At 40.4% G+C, this 23,720-nt stretch overlaps 1 protein-coding gene across 1 annotated transcript in view; it reads left to right on the top strand.

The window, feature by feature from the left end:
• LOC117884218 (transcription factor 12-like) overlaps positions 1-18,890 on the top strand; it is a 68,186-nt gene extending 49,296 nt beyond the window's left edge. The window contains exon 4 of the mRNA XM_034784438.1: positions 18,723-18,890. Within this exon, the coding sequence (XP_034640329.1) occupies positions 18,723-18,775 (53 nt within the window). The 3' untranslated portion in view covers positions 18,776-18,890. The remainder of the gene's footprint in view (positions 1-18,722) is intronic.
• Positions 18,891-23,720: the final 4,830 nt, after the last annotated feature.

Here is a 23,720-nt window from a genome sequence, read left to right as displayed (position 1 = left end):
GCTAGTGTGGTACACCACATAAGGTTGAGTCTTTCCTAGAGTCGGCATGTTCAACTTTTTTTCTTTCTTTTTTTTTTTTTTTTTTAAAGCAATAATGGGAAATGAACTTGATCTCATTGACAGTTCTTTCCTTTAAAAACAAACAAACAACAAATAGCCATTTATTCTAAGATACTCCATATAAAAACGTATTTATTGTCAGGATTGGAAAATTACACTAGTTTATTTTATGGTCCAGGATTTAATATTTTTAATCCAGAATCAGTGCCAGTAAAGCACTGTTAGACGAAAGGACCAGTGACCGTTTTACAATCAGTGATTCATCACCGTTACAAATGCTTTATATCTGTGCAAAGCTGGCATGCTCAAAGTGTTCCTGTTTTACCCTGTGAGTCATAAGACAGTGGATCTTAAGCTGTTGTCATTCCGGTTACCAGCCTCCTTTCCCTGGGTGATTTTTAATGTTCGTTATTCTTGGTCTATTGACAGCTAGAAACAATTTGTGTTGGGCCAAATATATGCAGACTATGCAGTTATAATTTTTAATTAGATGTTTAGAGTGTGTAACCTTTAGTTTTCCAGGAATGTGGTAGTATATAATCTGTTCTAAAATTAATTTGAGTTAAATGTGTATATGTGAGTTGGATATTCAGCGTGAGTGATTTGCGACATCAAAACTGTACCCCTTTACCAACATTTTATGCACCAACCAGAGATGCCACTACTATACCTTGATTATAAGCTTAAGGTGGCCTGCAGGGTGGCATGCAGTTATCAGGATTTACATTTCATTTATAGGAAATGCTGATGAGTATCTCTTAATATACTGTAATCTTATTATACCAAGTTGCTGGTGTTTAAGCATTATGCTCATGCTGTGTGTATGGCTTCATGTAAAAGGGCAAAATGGATCAGAAATATAAGCTTGACTATTTTAGAAAGATAAAAGCAGCACCTACATTTCTTTCTAAATATTTAAAATGTATGTTGATGTTAAATTTGTTCCTGCACTAAAAAGAATAATGTGGAGTTTTGTATGTACTTGGAATTGTCTGTCAGTATCTGACCCTAAATTCACTTTTGAATAATATATTTTGGAGTATATTTCACTACCATCTCAAAATAGTTAATATAAAGTAAGACCAAAGAGTTTGCTCTTCAAAGATAGAAGCAGAACAGTTTGACTGTGATTTTATTGGAATGGTTTTCATTTACATCCTTGAGACCTTTTTATAAATCTTTTCTTTTAACAGTTCTTGACAGTGCTACCTCAAGGCATTGAGGCAGCCTATGTGCTCCCAAGCAGGAGACCTGAGTTCGAAATTCAGACTACTAGCTCCAGGAGGCAGTTTGCTCAACTCCTAGGGGGAGGGTTGACCTTGTCTTGCTCAAAAGTGGCACCTGCTGGGTAACTAGGGGTGGGATTAAGTGAGTTTAGAAGAAAGCTTACTTTGGTTCTTGTGATAGCCAGTGATCAGGGGCTGGGGATTGTGAGATAAGGGGAAGGTATGAAGAATAATTAGGTGGAAATAAAGCCTCTATGAAAACCTCAGTTTTGACCTAGACTTGATGCTGCTTAATGAGTCTTTGGCCTTCGTAGCCTAATGTTGCTCCACACTGTCATTTATCTGGATGTGATCGTGCCTCAAAGGTATCAGACCAACTATGGGGTGTATTTGTAAGAGTAGAGAGCTGTATATGGGTTTCTTGTCTCCTCCTGTCTAAGTTCTGCTTTTGTTTTTAAAATTATTTTGGTTTTTTAAAGGAATGAGTTATCTTATAAATGTGTTTGACAGCTGCTCAGCAAAGAGAGATCTCAGCAGTTCAAGATGAATTGTAAGACTAAATTCTGTTAATTTTTATAAGATTTTTATTTGGGAGAATAGAAGGTAGATATAATAACAGTCCCAATTTCTGGTCACAAGGTCAGTATGTGAAACACTGTTTATAGCTTTTCATCTCAAGGGTAGTCTCATTTTGTTATTTATGGTCTGTTTATCTAATGAAAAGGAATATATTTGAAGGGGAGCAGCAGTGAGGTTCCATGCTGTTATTTCCAGACGGTAGCTAATACAATACAAATCCCATGTTTTTACTTTTTGCTAGATTTATAGAAACTTAATCACAGCTATTGTTGAATTTTGTGCTGAGAGTTAAAACACACAGGGTTATGATTAAACTGAATACCGTCTCCAACCCCCACCAAAGAGCTTCAGTTTCAGAATGGCAGGTTGTGTAGATTGAAGGGAACTTATTGTTCTTATTTTGTGTGAGCCCTAATCAGTGATTTAAAAAAACAACAACCCCCAAACAAAAAACGGAGTTACGGTTTTGAACGTTAAATTCTAGACTGCATTTAATGGGGCAAATTGCTTATAATCCTGGAAGCTCTGATCCTAATAGGGAAAGGGTGATAATTAGTTTCTAATATGGACAGAATTGCTGTTATTAGCTGTGCTCCACATGTTTGCTTCCCCCGTGGCATTCCTCAGAGTGCAGCAGATGGATGAACTAAGGGCAGAGGTAATGTGTACCATGATAGGCTGCTTTTTTCCCCCTGGAGACATTGTTCTAGAATGCTGAGCTTTTTTTTCTTTTTCAGCAACTTGGCTAAAAATATATCCAAAGTAAGATCTTTAATAAAAAAAAAATAAAATAAAAAAAAAGACACCCGTTACTCTTGTATTTCATTAATCCTAGCATTTGAGAATAACACTAATGTGTTCAGTTCCTACAAGGAACTTCAGCGGTGCAGAGCTGTAAGTTGACTACAAGTAAGTTTTTTTTCTTTAAAGGAATCAAAACTCTTTTAACTAATTCAGAGCTGAATTAGTTTGGTAGCCTATTACTTCCTGGACAACAGTTGGGTATTTCTCCTCTAAATTAAATAATTCATGTTTTACTTAGATTTTATTTGTGCAGTTGATACTTTACTATCAATCTCTCAGAAAACAAAATGCACTGCACTAACTTGTCTCCTACTGCCCCATAGTGCTTACCTCTTTATATCATTACAATATTGGTAACTTGCCATCCATTCATATTTTTTATGATCTTTTTAGCTGTCAACCACAACCACCTCAAAACTTTCTTCAAGAGCTTGGTGGATGGGTGGCATTTACTCCTGATGGAATGAGCAATATCAGCCAAGCACTTAAACAGGTGCTTAAGTCCTGCTGAGTTGAGCAAGTGCTCAGCTGAATCAGGGCTTTAATGAACAGTTACTTAAGATTAACTTCAATTTTCTCAGGGCATCCAAAGCATGGGATGGGTGTCTTCTAGTTGGAACAACATCTTTCTATAAATACAAAGAATAAACAAAACCCAGTCTGACTCCCTGAGCCTGCCAGCAGCGTGCTTCTGGGGTTAGTAAGGTCTGTAGCTAGTGAGTCAAAGGCAGCTGAGAGACTAAGGGAGTTAGCCAGCTGGTTAGTATCTCTGGGGCATTTGTCTTATTGCTATTGGTTAACTTTGGGGATTAAAAGAGGAGCCCATTCTGTGCTGGGAACTTGCCATTGAGTTCGATAGGACTGTGGGCTGTTGGTTGCTGTGTTTCAGAATCTAGGCTTGGTTGCTGACTGACTGGTTGTCCTGCGGTTAGGTGTGTTAGTACCTGCTTTCTAGCAGGGATCCTTTGAAGTGAGAGCAGTGCAGCTTGTGATTGGATAGGCCAGTGATTAGTGGCGGCTGAGGTAGAGCTGTTGAGTTTCCATTCCCATTGCGTATGGGGCCTGTCATAACTATAAAGGGAAGGGTAACAGCTGTCCTGTGTACGATACTATAAAATCCCTCCTGGCCAGAGACTCCAAAATCCTTTTCCCTGTAAAGGGTTAAGAAGCTCAGGTAACCTGGCTGGCATCTGACCTAAAGGACCAATAAGGGGACAAGATACTTTCAAATCTTGGGCGGGGGAAGGCTTTTGTTTGTGTTCTTTGTTTGGGAGTGTGTTTGCTCTTGGGACCGAGAGGGACCAGACATCAATCCAGGTTCTCCACATCTTTCTAAACAAGTCTCTCCTATTTCAAACTTGTAAGTAAATAGCCATGCAAGGCGTCTTAGTTTTACTTTGTTTTCTCAACTTGTAAATGTACCTTTTACTAGAGTGTTTATCTTTGTTTGCTGTACTTTGAACCTAACACTAGAGGGGAGTCCTCTGAGCTCCTTAAGTTTGATTACCCTGTAAGGTTAATTTCCATACTGATTTAACAGAGATGATTTTTACCTTTTTCTTTAATTAAAAGCCTTCTTTTTAAGAACCTGATTGATTTTTCCTTGTTTTAGATCCAAGGGGTTTGGATCTGTATTCACCAGGGAATTGGTGAAAGGTTTCTCAAGGCTTCCCCGGGAGGGAATCCATTGGGAATGGTGGCAGCGGGACCAGAGCTAAGCTGGTAGTTAAGCTTAGAAGTTTTCATGCAGGCCCCTACATTTGTACCCTAAAGTTCAAAGTGGGGATACAGCCTTGACAGGGCCCTTCCAGTGGCTGATGAGACACATGGTTGGTGAGATGAAGGCAGTTGGGAGACTAATGGAGCTAGCTTGCTTAGGGAGGTAGGGTGGTTGTTTTTTGTTTCTTTAGCTTGCAGGTGCTCTACAAGGAAGAACCTGCCATGGGAGGAAAAAGGCATGTTGCCAACACCACTGTTATCTCTTCCTCTGCCTGCACGTTTGGGCGTCTCTGCGAGACAAGCATCCTAACCCTAAAGGCTTTCACCCAGGCCTTGATTTTGACGTGCTGGGATTGCTGCCTGCATATCTCTGCCAATGAAAGCCAGGTGGGGGAACCACCAGAGATGTCTGTTGGTGGAGACCACCAGGAAGCAGGTAAGAGAGCTGCAGGAGGAGGTGACTTGTCTGTGTAGCATCCATGGGCATGAGGACTTCATCAACAGAATGCACATGGAGACATCTGTGATGGAGGATGCTAGTGGAATATAGATGACTATAGCAGCACCAGAGGCGGAAGAAGAATTGTCCACTTTGCGGGAACTAGACTGGCTACTGGCCACCTCAGGCAGTAGACGGTGCTCTCTTTCCCCTCCCCCACCCCCTGCCCCCATCTCCTGTTTGAGATGAAGAACTGGTATGCTGTATTGGCAACAGAAGGTGAGGAGCAGATCCCAGTGGCTGAGGAAGACAAGCCATTCACCCCCAAGTCTGGGAGGCTCACAGCCACCACACCTGAGGAGACAAAGAGCTGGTGGTCAGGGATGCTGTTCTGAGGGGAACAAAGGCATTCATCTGCTGACCTGATATGATGTTCCGGGATGCATGCTGCCTGCCTGGAGCCCACATCTGAGACATTACGGAAAGGTTGCCAAGGTGCATCCATCCTGATTGCTACTCCATGCTCCTCGTCCATGTGGGCACTAATGATGCTGCCAGGTCTCAATCTGAGCAGATCAGCAGTGATTACAAGGGTCTGGAAGCTAGGATGAAGGGCTCAGGTTGTGTTCTTGTCCATCCTCCCCAGTTGTGAGAGTAAGGACAGGCAGGGGCACACAGATCCTGGAGGTGAATGCATGACTGCACAGATCGTGTTGACAGGAAGGCTTTGGTTTCCTTGACCATGAGATGCTGTTCCAGGAAGGTCTGTTGGGAATTGATGGGATCCACCTGACCCAGAAGGGGAAGAGCATCTCCATGCATCCATTTGCCAACTTAGCGAGATGGGCTTTAAACTAGGTTCAAAGGGGGCAGATGACAAAAGCCATAGATATGTATAAAAAATGACCGTAACATAGGATTAGATGTTGGGGGAAGATGGAAAATTACAATAGGAAGAACTGGAAGTATTAGTAAGTTAAATTATGACTTAATTGGCATCACAGAGGCCTGGTGGGATAAGTCTCATGATTGGAATATTGGTATAGAGGAGTATAGCTTGTTTAGGAAGGACAGACAGGATGAAAAAAGGAGGTGGTGTTGCATTATACAACAAGAATATATACATGTGTTCTGAGGTCCAGAAGGAGGTGGGAGGCAGACCAGTTGAGAATCTCTGGGTAAAGATAAAAGGGATAAAGTAAATTTGACTTGAGAATTGGCCTGTAAAGTGAGGGCGTCTGTTTTTTGCTGCCATTTGGTTCTTCCATTCCCTTCCTGTGCCTTTTCCCATTCATTCTCTGCTTATTACATGTGTTTGTTTTTTCTCTCCTTCTAACTCCCTTGTTTTCTTGTTCTTCAGGCAGTTTTTTTCCTACTTGTTTGACTTTTGCATTGTTTGTTTTCTTTCTGTTTTTCTTGACTATTTTCCCCTTCCCCCTCAATATCCCTTTTCCCTCAATCTATCTGATCTCCCTCACTCCTTGGGACTCCCATCCTTCCCTTGCATTCACTATTGCTGTCTCTTTTTTTCCCCTGCCCCTCTTTTTTCACCTCCATCCTCACCCCAGTGAACAACAGGAGCTAGGATTTCCTGTATGCAAAACTGTTTGCTCTTGAGTAAATGCTTGTCTGCTTGGAACACAGGAGTCTCTTTCCCTGGCCCTCTTGCTGCCTACACAAGGTGAACTCCTGGAACATGATGGGATTTTTTTCTTGGCTAAGCACATGGCAGGGTAGCCAATCTCTCCCACTGCTCATGATGTGAAGGGGTACAATTCTTGTCTGCTTGAGTCACCAGCCTAGCATGCTTAAAGGCATACCGTCAACTTAAAAAATAAACTTCTCTTGGAAACATTTTCCTTCCTAGTGTTACATGTCAAACCTAGTATTTCTGTAACTGAAATATACTAGAGAAATATTTTTTGTTTTCTTGTATTTGACATTTTGTGTATGTTTTACCTCTTCCCACAGGCATAGGTCAGTAAGTTTCCCTGTTTACTTGGGTGCAGATCCTTTTTGCTGTGTGGGATTTTTTTTTTTAAGAGGTAGGAAAAAGTGTTTGTAAAGCCATAAACTAGTAAGGCATATAAAGAACAGGTGGATTGTAGTAAACTACATTTAACTACTTTACTTTTTTTTTTTTTTTAAATTGACTAGTTTTCAGGTTAACTGTACTTTTTAAATTAAGTGTACTTACACTGAGTGGTACAAGTGGTACTAATTCATAGTTAATTAAACTAAAGTTCTACTCATTGACACACCAAAGAGCCAATTTTATTATTGTGTTTATATTTTATAATATTTTTCAAACATGTGTCCAAATATTTACAATAGAGTAAAAAGATAATTTTTAAAAAGCAATTACATTGAAACAGATGAAGTTAACTTATCAGTGAACAGTAGGACCCAAACTACTACTATTTATATTAAGATAGCACCTATAAATCCCAATTTTGTGAGGGGCCCCACTGTGCTAATGTCTTTTTTTTTTTTTTTTTCCAACTTCTTAAAGATGCAACCCTTTAAATGTGGAGCTCCTTCCAGTATGTCAGCTTGTCAGTCAGAAGGAATAGGTATAAATGTTCTTGAAGGTCTTCGCTTTCTTTTCAGATTGGGATATATCTGTTGAGGGACTTTCATGAAGTGACAGATTGACTGACGGCTGTCTTTTGCATGCGTAGTGCTGTGTACATAATCAGAAAGGAAACAGAGGGGTTGCTTCTAAACACTTTGGCATATATTAACATTTAGTAGCAAATACAAAAATAACCTCCATTAATTTTTTGGTAAATTTTTAAACCTCATTCTTGGATGGAGCTTACTTTGAATTTTTTTGCATTCCAGTGTGAACTCAAGATTTCGAACATGTGCACATTGCATCTTCCTTCTGTTGCTGCACATATTTATGAGACTCTACAATTTGACTGTAAGGTCTTCAGGGCAGAGAGCTGATCTCCTTCCCTGTGAAGTTCTTAGTAAAACTTCAGATATTAAACATTTTGTACTTGCTTGATGATTAATTGTATAGTAAAAATGGAATTAAATGGGGGAAAAACTGAAAGGAGAACTGTTTGCATCATGGCATAACTTTAAAAGTTGGATACAGCAATACATTTAAGTTCTTAATTATAAGGTTTCAGGCTTATTTCCAACATGTTATGTCATGTTTGATATTTTGATTATAAGTATTGGAAAGTGAACCTTAACACAATGAATGCTATGAGATAGACTTAGTGACATTCTTCTAAGTCTTTGTGGGCCCTGATTATGTTATTGCCAAAAATTGGAGAGCTCTCAAAGATACAGCATTGATTTACCTGCCTGCTTTGTAGGGGGTCTCATGCTAACGAGGTTTAAGTTCCATAAAGTTGTGTGACATTTTTCACTTTGGTTTGATTTTGAAGATGCTTTTTCTCTGTTTGTGAGTCTTCTGTTCCTGCTGATGAATGGGGATAAGCTTTGGTCTGGAGCCTCTCTCTTTAATAATGTCACCTTGATTGGTCTGACAAAGTCCTTTTCATCAATGCAGGTGCAATGGTGATATTGCTGAGAATACCACGGAGTCCAGCATTGCTTCAATAGTTTTTTATCAAATTTCTTCACTAAGATTTTTGCTACTTTTATATGCAGCTGTCAAGACGTACGTGCTCTTAAATGGTCTCATCTAATATTTTTGAATAGTTCTTTTATAATCGCAGAAGTTTATTAAATCAGTATCAGTTGACTGTATTCTGTCTTAAAATTTTGGGAATGTTTTGCTAATGTTTCTGAAGGCAATGACTCAGACATTTCTGTTACTCCACAGATGAGTACTTATTTTGGAAAAGAAAATGCTTGACTTTACCTAATAAAGATTTTAAATATTAGTTGAGTCTGTAAAATGAAATTACATAATCTTGGTAATTTGATGGGAGAGAAAAAAAGTTAGTCATTGCTCATTACTTTTTTGTGATTTTTTTTTTTTTTTTTTTTTTTTTATTGTGGCATGTACTAGAACTTCCATTGTGCCAGAGATTTCAGGGTGAGTCCTCCCGAAACTTGCTCTAAAACTTGAAAGTTATCATACAAACTGAAAGGAAGGATAATTGATTTTTTTTTAATTGTTAAAAACCACTTGAAGCTGTTCTAAATTCATGAGAACATAGCTAGAACCCTGTTATTTCTGATGTTTTAAAAAACTTAGTTTTATTTTGTATAACAACTTTCATGAAAGATGCTATACAAAATAAAACTATCGGAGAATGGTTTGTAACATTACTATTACAGAATGGGAACCTTGACCAAAGAAAAGGGAAATTTACAGAGAAGCAAGGGAGAAGAATATTTCCTCAGGAAAGATTTGAAACCAGATGAAGAATAGATGAGGCAGAAAGAAATAGGCAACTTTTCAGATGGTATGATCTGCAGAGAAGACTTTTGTCCCAATAGGGGCAACAAAACAGTATGTGAAAGAACCATATAGTCAGTGTGTGGGAGTCTGGAGGGGAGTGCAGAGATTCAAGTTCTGTGAAGTGGGATGCAGTGAATCCGAGATCGATGACAAGGAAAGGGTATTTGCATACTGGATCATTCTGTGTTGTAGTTTGAATGTTGAGATGCTTGGTTGAGTTTACTTGACATCTTGAAAAGCTGAAAGAGTACATCTGCATATTTTGGAGTATGAAGAGTTGAGGAGATCAAAGAGATTGAAATGAGCAAGTAAGAGGTATCTGAGGCATAGATTAAAAACTCAGCAGAGGCAAAGTTAAGTTTTGTCTAATGCAGGTGGTGAAGGTGCTAGCAGGCAGATTTGCATATTCCAAAAGAGTTGTTCTGAAAAATAAAAACTGGAATCTCAGTAAACCAAATGGTAGACAAAAGGTAGCTTTTAAATTCAGTGAAAGGGAGATATTTAACTTTGAGAAGTGTTTTCAATGCTTACATATCAACAACCCTTAAGACATTTCATACAAATTTTTACTTCATGTATTTGCTTTTTATGCATACTATTCAGTATGTATAAACTAAATGTGAGTCTTGGCACTGTATACCAAAATAACTAGAAAAGAATAATTACGCTTTGTCATGTTGAAATCCACTTTTTAAATAAGTGCCTAATATGTATTCACATTATGACTTTTCTCAGTCTCTCCAGTGAACAGTAGGACTGTAATGTGCCTTGTCAGCATTAATATTTCCAAATAAGATTTTTGTCCGTTTCTTGAAAGATTTAAAAGAATACTTTACACATGCAAAATTGTATCAAAATAAAATGGTATAATGGTCAGGGTTAAAGAAGCTTCATTGAAGGAAAAAAAAACAAAAACAGATTAAGTCAAAACAATTTTCAGTTGTTGTTGTTGTTCATGCAAACTCCTGTGGATTAGGGATGTAAAATATTAACCGGTAAGCATTAGTCTTACTAGTTACCCACCCTAACCGTTAATCCCCAACCCCGGGGGGGCCTGTCCCAGCCCTGGGCCCCAGGCAGCCCTGCATCCCCCTGAGCAGCCCCAGCCCCTCTCTCTTTAACCGATTAAATGTTACAATTTTAATAGTTTAAATGGTTAACTTTTTAAACGGATATTTACATCCCTACTGTGTATTTCATTGAGAATGTTGCCTGAAGATTGCCGGACTGAATCCAGTATGTGCCACAGAGTACAGGTTTAACCAGGTAGTGTCAGGGCAAGGTTTTATCTCAAGGACTAAATTTTTCCCGCTCATTATGAAGCACTCAGTGACTTTTCAGTTTTTATGTACACTACTGCTGAATTCAGAGTGAATCACTGGAATTTTTGGTCCTGAAATTACCTGGCCCAACATATATAGTTGTGCAGATATTGTATTTAAAATTTCTCACTGTCTAATGTATTGAAGCATTATCAATGTGTGAAGACAAGAGTTCAAACTCCAACTACTTCTTGGGGTTTTTTTTGGCTTGGATAAAGCTAGAATCTTAAATAAAGTTTTATATTTAGCATAGCTATTTGATGTTTATACAAAGAGTTAGCTCACTGTTCTAATAAAGGTATGTGACATTTTCCTATGCGTTTTGTCAATCTACTGTATCTAGTGTCTCATTGCAAAGTTTGACCTAATATAAAACACAGTTTATAAAGGTTCTGATGAATTTAGAACAGTAAATTTTCTCTAATTGTGGTTTCAACGATTTTATTCAAAGCTATTTTTCCCCAAATAAATGATTTAGAAAATTATTGCACTTTATGATTAAAAAATGTTCTGATTGAAATTTTAATTTTTTCTTTAATTCATCAGTTTATACTTATTTTAATTATTACATGTTTTGTAACTCTGAAAGACATTTTTTGTCATAGTGCCACTTATGATTAAATCGTGTGTAAGTGATCATTTCGATTTAATATTAAAGTATTTTTTTTTCCTCTGCTTGAGAGCTTAATGAAGCTAACCTGTCTAAATATTTTTCTTTAAACAACTGGAGCTTAGACTTGTTGGGCTACAAGGGTGTCTTTGATTTTGAAAATATCTAAAATGGAAAGGTCCAAATATTATCATGGAAAAGCCAAGAACATTGATATTTGCACCTTAGCCAGCTATCATTTATAATGAATTCCATTTAGAATCCAGGTGTAATATAACATGGATTTGGGGAAAAAGTCACGTCATAGCTTGGGAACACACAACAGTAACAGCTGTGTACGCTATTTTAATATTGCTGTAACAGGCTGCTTTTTCTCTTTTTGTTTTTAGTTTTCCAGTTTTCTGTGCAATTGGGCCTTGCAGTGAAGAAACTTTCTTTTGAGTGTGTACTAATTTCATGAACACTTAGAAATGTGTTGATTGAAAGTAGTTGTAAGTTTGTGTGTGTTACTCTCTAAATTGCTGAAAGTTCTCTATCCTAATAATTTGGACCCATAGTGTCACCTATGTAGTTCTACCACATTTTGTGGAGAGGAAGGTCAGAGTTCCCACTAATGAAAATTCAAGCTAATTATTTTGTTGGATGGGGTTTGCTCCTTCTTCCCATGAAACAGACGAGGGGCCTCAAGTACCTGTCCCCACCAAGTCCCCATTGATTAGGAAATATCTTTTTGTTTTTGACAGAAGATGTAACATTTGTCAGGGAAGACATTGCACTAACAAAGTTCAGTTATGTGTGAGGAGTAGAAAATAAAACTGTGGGTGAAATCCTGGCCCCATTGATGTCCATGGGCGTTTTGCCATTAATTTTACTGGGTCCAGGATTTTACCTTATATTCCTATATTTAAGAAATATGTAATGGTCAGTACTTTTAGATTAGACTTTTGAGAGTTTTGTTCAAAAGACTGAATAAGATTTTTTTTTCTGTGATGCAGTCACAGACAACCAACTAGATTTTTGAGGGTAATTATTTATTATTAATAATAATTTTCTGTATTTTTAGCAAAGTACTTTCAGGTGTTTTCTCAATGTATTTATCTTGCATGTCCCCACATAGACTTGTCACTGACAGGTGGATAAAAATCAATGATTTTTAAAAAATAAAAATAAAAATTCGATTTTTTTTTTTAATTTAAATTGGATTTTTTGATAGGTGTTTTTCCTCAAAAAGCATTTTATCTAAAGATAGTTTTAATTAAGATCCATTATAGCTCAAAGATATCTCATCATGGAATAGGAATTATGAGACAATATAGTCATGTAATGTTTAAGAAAAGTTTTGTAAATGAGTTCCAATAATTCATGGATTAAGGGACCCAATCTTTTGGGATACCAGGGGCTTTTGTGTAGATTATTTAGGTTAATCTTTCTATCTACCCAATAGGACTCAGTGCTCAGTCTAGAAGATACCATCAGAGATGCTTAGTTTTGCAGTTCTCAAACTGTAGATTTGTGTCTTCAATGATAACATGCTTATTAACAGCAAAAATGTTTTAAATAAATAATATATAGAGGCGAGAAATAACAGACCTCAACCCTATTGTCCCTCTGCAAATTTGTGTACACAGAGTCAATCCCTTACATCTCTCTAAAAGTGCAAAGTTTCAAAAAGTTCAGTGAATAGAAGATTGTTGGGGGCAGACTAGACCTGGACAAAGAGAAGTCTGGAGAGAAATGTGAGAAGGGAGGGACAGGCAGGAGAAACAAAAGTGAAACTGTTTTGAGCAGCTTATTCCAGAAGTCTTGAGGTCTTTCTGAGGGCAGGTCTACACTACCCGCCGATTCAGGCAGGTAGACCTTGATCTCTCGGGGATCGAATTATCGCGTCTCATTGGGACGCGACAATTGATCCCCAAATCGACGCTTCATCTCCACCAGTGGAGGTAGGAGTAAGCGCTGTCGACGGGGGAGCCGCGGAGGTCGATTTGCCGCCGTCCTCACAGCGGGGTAAGTCGGCTCCGATACGTCGAATTCAGCTACGCTATTCACGTAGCTGAATTTGCGTATCTTAAATCGACCCTCCCCCCCCCCCCGTAGTGAGGACGTAGCCCCAATGTAGCCTTCATTGATTTGAGATCTACCATATCATTCTCTCACTAGAAGGGAAAACCTAAAATGGCAGCAGGCCATAAGAGACCCAGTTTGGGAATATTTTAATGAAGTTCCTCTACCTGTGGGTAAGACAGGCATGTGTGCAAAATGCAAACAGTGCAACAAAGAAATGCAAAGCCTGCTTGCCCAAATAAAACAACATCATGAGAAGTGTTCCTTCTCAGGAGGAAGCTGCGTTGAAGATGATGAAAGGAACATGTCTGAACATGCAGGATCTTCAGGTTGGCTAACAACCAACAAGAGTGCACATTTATGTAGAAATCCATTATTAAATCGAGTCTTCCTGACTAGTGATTTAAATCAAACCCATCCTGGTCACTGATTTCTAAACATGAGAGAAACCACCTGGCAAAAAAGGTTTTTCAAAGAGTTTCTGTCCCTTGGAACTTAGGAAAATAGTTGATTGAATATTTATTGATTATATAGCTCATATGATTCTTGAATTCTGGATTATATTATGTTGATGTAGCTTGAAACAAAGCTCGAACTGCCGAACTAAAGCAAGGAATACTATTCCCTTTGTTCTGGTAACTAGTTTGATAAATACATGGAAACAGCAGGAGGAAAAAGGAGGCCTCAGTGTAGCTGAAATAATGTATGCCCTTTATTCTCAGTTTATTTTTTTAAATAAACATCTTAAGTATTCCATGGACATATAATTATTTTTTTAAAAAGTTACTGTAGTGTTAATTTACTTTTCCTAAACTCCACTAAAAGTTGCATGTGGGCGATCATTTGAGAATGTATTGTCTGCAAGTTTTTTCTTTCCCTCTCTGAGGTGTGAGTTTGGAGAGCTAGTGAATCTCATCTTTGCCCTTAGGAGCTCCCATGTTGTATCAGAACTTGAAGGAAGATTGTGTGTGTGGAGTGTTCTGTATGACATCAGTTAGGAATTTATTTCTGTGTGAGGTTAATTAAAGTTTTCAAGAGTCTTTGGCTGCAGAAATTTCCTGAGAGGACATTGCAAGATCTGCTTAAACTAATGTAATGTCATGTGCGGATATTTTCCGAGCATAATAAGCATTTGTCAATACAGTAGAACCTCAAAGATATGAACACCAGAGTTCAGACTGACTGGTCAACCGGATACCAAGTGAAACTGGAAGTCACTAATCAAGCAGCAGCAGAGACCAAAGGGGGGAAAAATAAAAAAGAAGCAAATACTATTCTGTGCCTTTATTGCATCTTAAAGGTAGGCACATCTGGGCTGCCTGTCCCAACCCCCTGCGCCTCCACCCCCATGCGCAGGACAGCCACTTACATCAAGATGCTGGGGCTGCCAGCCCAAGGCAGCTGGAGCCAGCGAGCAGAGCTAGACAGCGCTGGGGGCTGCACTGCTTTCATGCACCCCCGCCCCTCCCAGCCGGGAGGGAGACACCCTGTTTTTTACTCACCCTCCCCAGTCCCAGAGGGGGATGTGCTGTTTTAACCCGCCCTCTCGCAGGAGGGGGACAGGCTGTTTCACACACACGTACACACCCCTACCCCTGACGGGTGGGGGACAAGGTTGCAAACTCATGCTGGGGTTGAGTAGGGAGCTCAGCTGCTGCTGTCGAAGCCTGGCCTGGAGTGTCAGCTGCTGGATCTGGAGTCCGAACTGCACTTTGAAATGTTCATAAAACTCTGAACAGAGTTACGGACAACCTCTGTTTCTGAGGTTCTGCTGTAGTATTGTTATGAGCTGGGTGAAACCTTTTTGCGGAGTCAGTCAAACTAATGTGTGTATGAATCCTCCAGTTAAGATATTTGTATGACAGTTAAGTACTCGCACCTGAGGCAGAGCTTAATAGAGAGTGCCCAGAAACCATGTTGGGGTGGAGGGTCTGACTATTATTGTGACCAGATGTGTGGGTGTGAAAGAGAACATGGAGGCCTCGTTTACACTGTAAACTTTGGTCGATGCAAGTTACATCGGTGTATACCTGCTGAAATTTGTATATCACTCATGTGCATGCCTACTTGGCTGCTTGCGTTAACGCTGCTCATACGCATCAGGAGTGCTTGTGTCAGTGGAAAGTGCAGTGCATCATGGGTAGGTAACCCAGTGTATCATGCACTGCCATCTGCATTGCATCTTTTGGAAAATTTTTGCCATATTGTGGGACAGAAATGACTCACCCAGAGACCTCTGGGACTTAGGGGTCAAATTCTCAGCATGCAACTTTCCCCATCCCACAGTGTCATACATAGCCCATAATTTTTGTGCTTTTTATAAAAATCTCTCAAACCCATGCAGCATCTCTTGAAATCCTCATCTTTCACAGACGCACAGGGTCCGCAGAGTTGTACAGTATTCTCATGAAAGTTGGAAATACAGGATGCATAATTCTGTATAATTGCAGACCTATGGGAAGTACTGCAACAATGGGGAACATTAGGAATTTCTTCTAGGACAGTTTGCTGAAGGACATGGTGAAAAACAATTCAAGGTTGTTAGTGGCATTCACGGAGCAGCTGCAGATGGTGAGCATTGTCTCTGGGCTTGAGAGACAAGCACTGACTGGTGGAATCACATTGTAATGCAGGCTTGGGATGCAGAACTTTCGGACGTGAAAGACCACATTCCTGGATTTGTGTGCTGAACTTGCCCTAGCCCTCCAGTGCATGGACCCCAGAATGAGAGCTGCTTTGACAATGGAGAATTGAGTGGCGCAATACTGGTGTGCGACCAGTTAGTGGGAAATCATTTTGGAGTTGGAAAATATACAGTGAGGATCATTGTCATGAAAATGTGAAGGGCTGTTAATTGTATCCTGCTACGCAGGACGGTGGCTTTTGACAATGTGTAGGACATAATGGATGGATTTTCAGCAGTGAGATACCTGAACTGCAGTGAGCGATAGATGGCGAACATAACCCTATTTTGGCACCAGCACGCCTTGCTGCAGAGTACATCAACAGGATGGGACAACTTTTCTATAATTATGTAAGCATTTGTGGATTAACGGGGATGCTTTACCATTATCATTGTGAGCTGGTCAGGGAAGGTGTGTGGCACTTGCATGTTTAAGACCACAGGACTGCCCAAAAAACTGTAAGCAGCGATCTTATTTCCCAAACAGCAGATTTTCATTCCAGTGATTCTGGGAGACCCAGCCTGTCCCTTGCTCCTGTGGCTCATGAAGCTGTATGCCAGCCACCTCGACAGCATCAAGAAAAGTGTTAACTATTGACTCAGCAGGTGCAAAATGACTGTTGAATGTGCCTTTTGTAGAATGAAGGAACATGTTTGCTTACTAGACTGGATCTCAGTGAGAAACATATCCCCATGATTATAGCTCCCTGTTGTGTCCTGCATAATATCTGTGAGGCAAAGGGAGAAAAGGTGCCGCTAAGATGGAAGGCGGAGGTAGAGTGGCCACCTGCTGACTTTGAAAAGCCATACGTGAGGGCTATTGGAAGAGCCCAGCGTGGAGCTATGTGATTGAGAGAGGATTTGAAAGTACACTTTAACCAGTGTCGGCTCCAGGGTTTTGGCCGCCCCAAGCAGCCAAACCAAAAAAAAAAAAGCCGCGATTGCAGTCTGCAGCGGCAATTCGGCAGGAGGTCCTTCGCTCCGACCAGGAGTGGGGGACCGTCCGCTGAATTGCCACCGAATACCTGGACGTGCCGCCCGTCTCCGGAGCGGCCGCCCCAAGCCCCTGCTTGGTAAGCTGGTGCCTGGAGCCGGTCCTGACTTTAACGGTCAGCCACAGTAGTGTTCTATGCTGGAGTGTTTCTCTGGGTCTGGAGCTTTGAGTGCTGCTCAGAATTGTGTAGTGCTTTTTGTACATCTGCAAATATGACTGTGTTTTCCTGCAGATATGAATTATGTGGTGCTTGGTGTGCATTTACAAGTACTGTTTGCTTTGAGTACTGCTATTCCTTTTGCAACATTTCTTGTGAACTAATAAGATAATTAGATTCTTGAAAAATAGAACATTATTGAGTGGGGGCACAACAGTGTAGAATTGTTATGTGCAAAAAGATCCAGGCAATATTATACAAATTTCTAACTGGGCTGAAAATTAAAAATTAGAAAGGAAATAAACATTTTTGTTCATGTGACTGCACAAATGTAGTCCATTGTGGCTACCCATACACCAACCATAGTTCTCACAGGTCAGAGTATGTGAAGCTGTCATTTTCCTTGGTGTTCCTTGATGTGGAGTGTTAGGGGCACTGATGTGACCTGTGATATCATGTGGTATGTAGGGAGTGGTGACCATGGAGTTATCCAAGGACTGCAAAGGGTAGAGAGCAGGGCTTTGGAGCAGAGCCCGAAGCTGGAGTGTGGAGCAGCTCCGGAGCAGTGGAGCTGCAGGTTTTTGCCTGGAGCTGGAGCGGAGCCGGAGCACAGCTCCAAAGCCCTGGTAGGGAGTATGGGATTTTTGGACCTGGAAGTTAGTCAGGGTCCACAGCATTTGTGTTTGCTACCTGACAAGACACATTATGCTCTGGTGCATTTCGGTCTCCTGATCCTGCTGGGATTCCTGGGCCATTTTCCTATCCTCTTTCTCAATTTTATCGTTTATATTGGCCCTCCAAGCCGTTTACTCGTGGTTTGATGCAGCTCTGGCTTGCAGGGTGTCACAGAACTTGTACTCTATTATCCTCTTCTTTCTCCTCTTCATTAGGGTCAGGTGTTCTGTAGATGTGGAGGGGGTACCCCTCAAGGCTGCAATGGCAGCAGCTGCTGATAAACAGTACATCTGTCTGCTTTTGATTTAAAGTGACAATGGAAACGGAAAGGAAACAATAAGTTTTCAAAACTCTCTTCCCTTATTCCCATAAACACTTTTAATAAGAAATTTTTGTTTATAGGTTAGCTTTGGAGCACCTCAGCGCAACACCACTCTCCAGCTCCATCCATGGTGAATATGTCCCACCAGGGGCAAGGAGTGGGGGCTGGATTTTCTTTTGCATGAAGCTATAACATTTCAATCCCTATTCCATGAGTTCAAGCATAGGGAAAGGTCACTGAATGTTGGCATTCTTTTTCCACAGCTTGTGGTAGTTTTAACTGATATCTCCCTCCTGAGGGTTGCAAAGATATGAAGAACATAGCTGCTATTGGTATCCTGAATGCTGCTAGCCTGTTTGCTTCTATGGTGCCAGCCAAACTCATTGCGGAGTAGCATAGGAAAGTGTCATACTGCGGAGGAAGAAATAAGACCGGCAGCACTAGAAGCCTTTGGGAGAGAATTGCAGAGTATCTCGGTGAAAGTTTCACTGAGATCTCAAGAGGATAAAAGGGACATCCCTATTACATAAACAAAGTGCTCCTTATGCCCCTGTCTCCCAACCCCAAAGTTGATACCTGTCTTTTTGACTTGAGGATGATCTGGGTGCCATCTTTAAATTTAAACATTGTAAGGAAAAATGCAGGCACATGCTTATGAGTTCCTTTCCCCTTCATCAGGCTCATCGATATTCCTGGTGGGACTGGCTGGACTCTGGTGGAGGCTGAAATAGGTCCTGGGTCGCAGCATGGCTGGAGCTCCGTGTTGCATTTTCCTCTTCCTGTCCCCCTCGCTGTTCACAGCAGGGGTCTCTGGCTCCTCTGAGGTATCCAGGTGGTCAGTGGGGAGTTGGCAAAGTATGGCATGGAAAAGTGCATTGGAAAAGTGGCAGGTTTGTGGATCAGCACCAGATTTATTGTTGGCTTCAATGGCCATGCGGTATGCCTGGCCAAGTTTCTTCACTTTCATGTGGCAGCGCTGGGCATTTTAATGCAAGGAGTGGCTTCTGGTCTCTGTAACTCCTGGGCAGTGGAGTTGACAATTATGACCAGAGTGGTCATTGTTGCAGGGAATCAGGCATTGTGGTCAACAGAGGTCATGCAGTGTCTACACCAGTGGTCTCCAAAGTGGGGTGCGCAAGAGGATCCTTAGGGGTGCGCGGCAGGAGGAGCGTTTTTTTTCTTTTTCTTCTTTGTCCGAGCACCTTTTTGCTTCAGTAGTTTGGGCGGGAGTCCGAGCATCTCTTTTTTTTTTTTTTTTTTTTTTTTTTGCTTTGGCAAAAATGATAGAGCCGGTGCAGCAGGGTGTGTGTGCTCAAAAATTGTTTACTGATAGGGGTGCACGATCAAAAAAGTTTGGAGACCACTGGTCTACATTCACACTGTGTCAAAGTTGCAAGGTGACTTATGTTGACCTAACTCGGTAGCCTAGACCAGACTGCAGAAGCTGAGAACTGACAAAAATAGAGAGGAGAAAGGAAGAAAACCTGGCAGTAGCCTGTGAGCACAGTGTGACTCTGGGAAAAGCTAGAGAGCTTTTGAGTCTGGTGTTAGCTAGAGGTTTAGGGCCATAAACTAAGAAACTATTCCCTTTGTTTTTGGTTCCTCTGCATTCAGAGACACAGGACTTAGTACATTTGTTGTAAATAAACAAAACTTCATCAAAGAAGTACCTGTCACCAATTTTTGTTTCAAGCTGTAACATCCCAAAGTCCTGAAATTTGACTAGCTATTCAGGTTGAAAAGAGGCAACATCATCTTAACTTTTCCCATTGTAGTGTAGTGTGTCAGAGAGGAGTTGAGGACCTATTCTATAATTAAATGGCATGAAGAGTGCAAAAGCTGCCAAAAAGAAATGTTTGTCCTGAAGTTCAGATGTGTTTAATTTTAGGATTGAGGCTATAACCTATTTGAAGAAGGGCTGCTCACCCAGTTGCTGCCTCTCATGAACTTTGTATAATGTAACTAGTTTTTCTTAGAAGGGTGTAGGAAAATACATGTTTTTACAGTGTATTCTTAAAATATTTGTCTGGTACGGACTACTAAAGTATATTTTTAAAATCTGTGTGTAGATTAGATGGTGTACTGTGACTGTGTATTCGCTTTTCACCTTTGGATTCTTGGGTTTTTCTTCGGTTTCAACTGAATTTTGTACATCACTCTGTACTAAAGCTATTGCAAGTTGCAGCTGAAGATCATTGGCAGAATACTGTGGGTAGATTTGTGTTTGTGTTGCCACTTCTGTTATTACTAAATTGTCTCATTGTTTTCATGAGAAAAGTGACGTCAGAAAAGGGGATTTTGAGTTTGAGTTTTGAATGGTATCAAGCTACTATTCCAGTGGCAGAGAAGTAGTATCCCTGTGTACACACAAGGAATGCATAACAATACCATTTGGAGGACGTCTTTATAGACAGTCAGTAGTAATACTGTTCTGTATGAGCACAAGGATATATTTTTCTCAGAATGTGTCCTGCACATAGTACATTATGGTGGGGGAGAGGGAAGAAGGTATATTTAAAAGAACTTGCACTTGGAATCTGCTGTTGCTTTCTTAGGGTGCCTGTACCCCTTTGCTGCACTATGTAGTTCATCCATGTGAATAATATGTAATAAATAAAGAGTCTTTCTAATCCTATCTATAAACCTGTTGTTCAAGTTGAATTCTGTTTCAAGGAAATTCTTAGACAACTGCACGTTGGATTTCTAAAGTACTTTTTCTGATGATATATTGAAGAAAATCTAAGATGATCTATGTATGTCGTATTATGTTAGCTCTTGCATTCTCATTTGACACTGTGATGTTAGGGTAATTTTTGAGAGCTGGAGGATGTGCTGGATCATGAGGCTGGTATTTCAGACAAAACTCAGTGAAGCCTAATGTTAGGTTTTATTTACTGTGTGCTCATGCAGTGAAACATACTGAAAACAGAAGAGTGAAATCAGAGATAAGGTGTATAAGAAAGCAGATAATTATACAAGACATTCAGTGTACGAAGATGGCTAGAAATGCATATAATGGATATCAATTGTCAACTCTGTATTTTGTATCTGTTTCACAAAATTGGACTGACTTTTTATAAAAACTGCACAGTTTCAATTTTTGCTTCAAAACAGGATTACATGTTAGCCAGACCTTGTTCTTTGGAGAGTGTGTGTGTGTGTGTGTGAGAGAGAGAGAGAGAGAGAGAGAGAGAGAAATTGACATGACAAAAAATGTTGGCACCTGAAATAGTTTAACAAATGGCCAAATTTTGAGTGGTTGCAGTTTCATTATATAATAATTGTTGGTTGTGCACAATTTTAACAATAACACCTTCTGAGTTGAGCTCCTGTGTAAGTGTAATCTCCTTACCCCCACCACAACATGGTCAGTCAGATTCTGTATTTATTTGTTGAGCACTGATAGTGTTGGCACCAGGGCAGTCTGGTTCTGTGTCAAGGAACATTTATACGAAATACACATGTAACTTGATATATGAGCTATGCTGGAAGGTGAAAGTTAACATTTCAGCAAGTGGTAAGGGGGATTTTTGCATGTTATGGAGAGATGTTTGGAAGCACCTCTTCCCCAGCTCCTTCCCACCACCTCCCCTATCTGCATCTTGAGTTGGCATTAGCTCAACACTGAAATCAGCTACCCTGTACCTGTAATCCTCCTGTCTCCCTCTCCCAGCACCCATCTGACTGTCTCATATTCCGTCAACTCCCCACCACCATTACGCGCACACTTTGCACAGGGGAAAGAGAGAGAATGTGGTGGGGAGGGAGGGAGAGGTCATAAATTTGTGAGGTATAGGGAGAGTCCAGTTTACTTCAAATTCAAACTAAGCTGCAGCACTTTTTTTTAATCTGGCTTTTCAGAATTTTCCAGGGGAGAAACTTCTCCTCCCCCCCCCATACCTTTATGCTTTTTGTCTCTTTGTAGCTCCTAACTCCTTCCCACTTCTGTTAGTGTGGCTACAGGCCAGCTTTATTTCCAATTTGGAATCATTGGGTGTTACCAGCCACTGTTGCCACTGAGGAGTTCTGCTGCTCCCCAAATGCTCATGCACATATGTAGTCCTGTCGTTTCTGCTTTGACATGCCATGTGAAATCCTGGAGCTGTGCCTGTCCCTTTAAACTGGCCTATGAGTTCAGTGCACATTGATAATGTAGGAAGCTGTGGCTGAAAAATTGCTGATAGCTGGGAGGAAGCCTGTCTGATGAGTGACCAAGAGCTTGTGACTCTGTAGATGTTTCCTCCTCCACTCTTGCTTATGGAAGTGACTTGAAAAAGGGCCTTTTGTTGGCAACAGGACTTTTGCCAGGGACTCGCCCACTAGTCAGGGACTCACATAAAATATCAAGCTAATCAGCAACTTCAGAGCAAAATACAAACCCAATTTCTATTCACAACACCACATACAAAAAAATCAGTAAAAGAAAACAAATAAGCTAAATCCAGTCCCTGCTGACTGAAGGGAAGAGAAGAATGCTCAGAATGTTGGGAGGTACCCAGATACCTCTGTGTTGTGCTATATAAAAACCTAGATTGAGGAAAGAGGCTTGGAAGATAAACATGAAGCAAAACTGGGAGTATTCATCCTTGAGGCAGACAACTAATTAAATGCAGCTCACATAAAATCTGATGGCATGCCAGGTGCTGATCCTGGCTTTAGGTCTGGTAGATACTTAATGAAGATTGGAGCCTTCATTGCACCCTGGCAGTCTGAACAGCTACTCAGTGGTGATAGCAGGGGTAGATTTGTAAAGCAGTTATACAATATCTGCCTTTTCTCTGACCCCAGACTCATCTTTTCCACAGATTACTAGCATTCTCAAGTACTATAAGGCCACAGTTTAACAGGACAGGTCTCAACATATCCTTCATTAGTCCCAGTAGGAAATTGTTTTCTTACCCAGTTTGCTTTATCTTACAGGATCGAGTTGGAAATATACAGGATTTATAAGGTGCCACAGGACTCTTTGTCGCTTTTTACAGATCCAGACTAACACGAGTACCCCTCTGATACTTGAGGATTTTCTGGGATTTTCATCACCATAGGCCTGAGCATTTCTTAATCTTCAGAGACTTTTCCCTCACAATATCCATGTAGTGAACTATCCATCTCTTTTTCCCAAGTGGAAGATGTAGGCACCTGGTCCAGTGCCTTTACCACATTTACTTCTTCACATTTGAATATGTTTGTGGGTTGGATTGTTTGTTGCTTTTTTAAAGAGAATTTTCAGTTTCCACGGATTTACTAGAGAGAGAGGAAAATCTTGAGGGCCCTTCTCAGAATATGTAATTGGATCGGCTTCTGTAGGTAGTGTTTGGTTTTTTTCCCTTTCTGCTGCTGCATTTTACAGATAACTCCTGTATGTAGGTCTTCAATCTCTATCAGTAGATTGAGTGTACTGTTAAACTTCACATTCCAATAAGATCAAGTAGTATTGAGTTTGATTTATGTCAGGTGGTCCACAGAAAGTGGGTGCATGAACCACTTTGCTCATGCCATTCATACATTAAATTTAGCAGATGAGAGGATAGGATCTGATAGCATGGTTTAGGGTAGAGTTGCTGCTAAACATTTGACTTTGTGTATGTGATTTATGTAAAGAATTGTAAAACCTTTCTAGCTTCTGATAAATGCTTTTCTAACCATTATTATATTTATGGTACTTAAAGAAGATGT

Source organism: Trachemys scripta, chromosome 10 (assembly GCF_013100865.1).
Source record: "Trachemys scripta elegans isolate TJP31775 chromosome 10, CAS_Tse_1.0, whole genome shotgun sequence".
Classification (NCBI taxonomy): Eukaryota; Metazoa; Chordata; order Testudines; family Emydidae; genus Trachemys; species Trachemys scripta.
The sequence above is the reverse complement of the archived record's forward strand: the minus strand, read 5'-3'. Positions and strand labels throughout refer to the sequence as shown.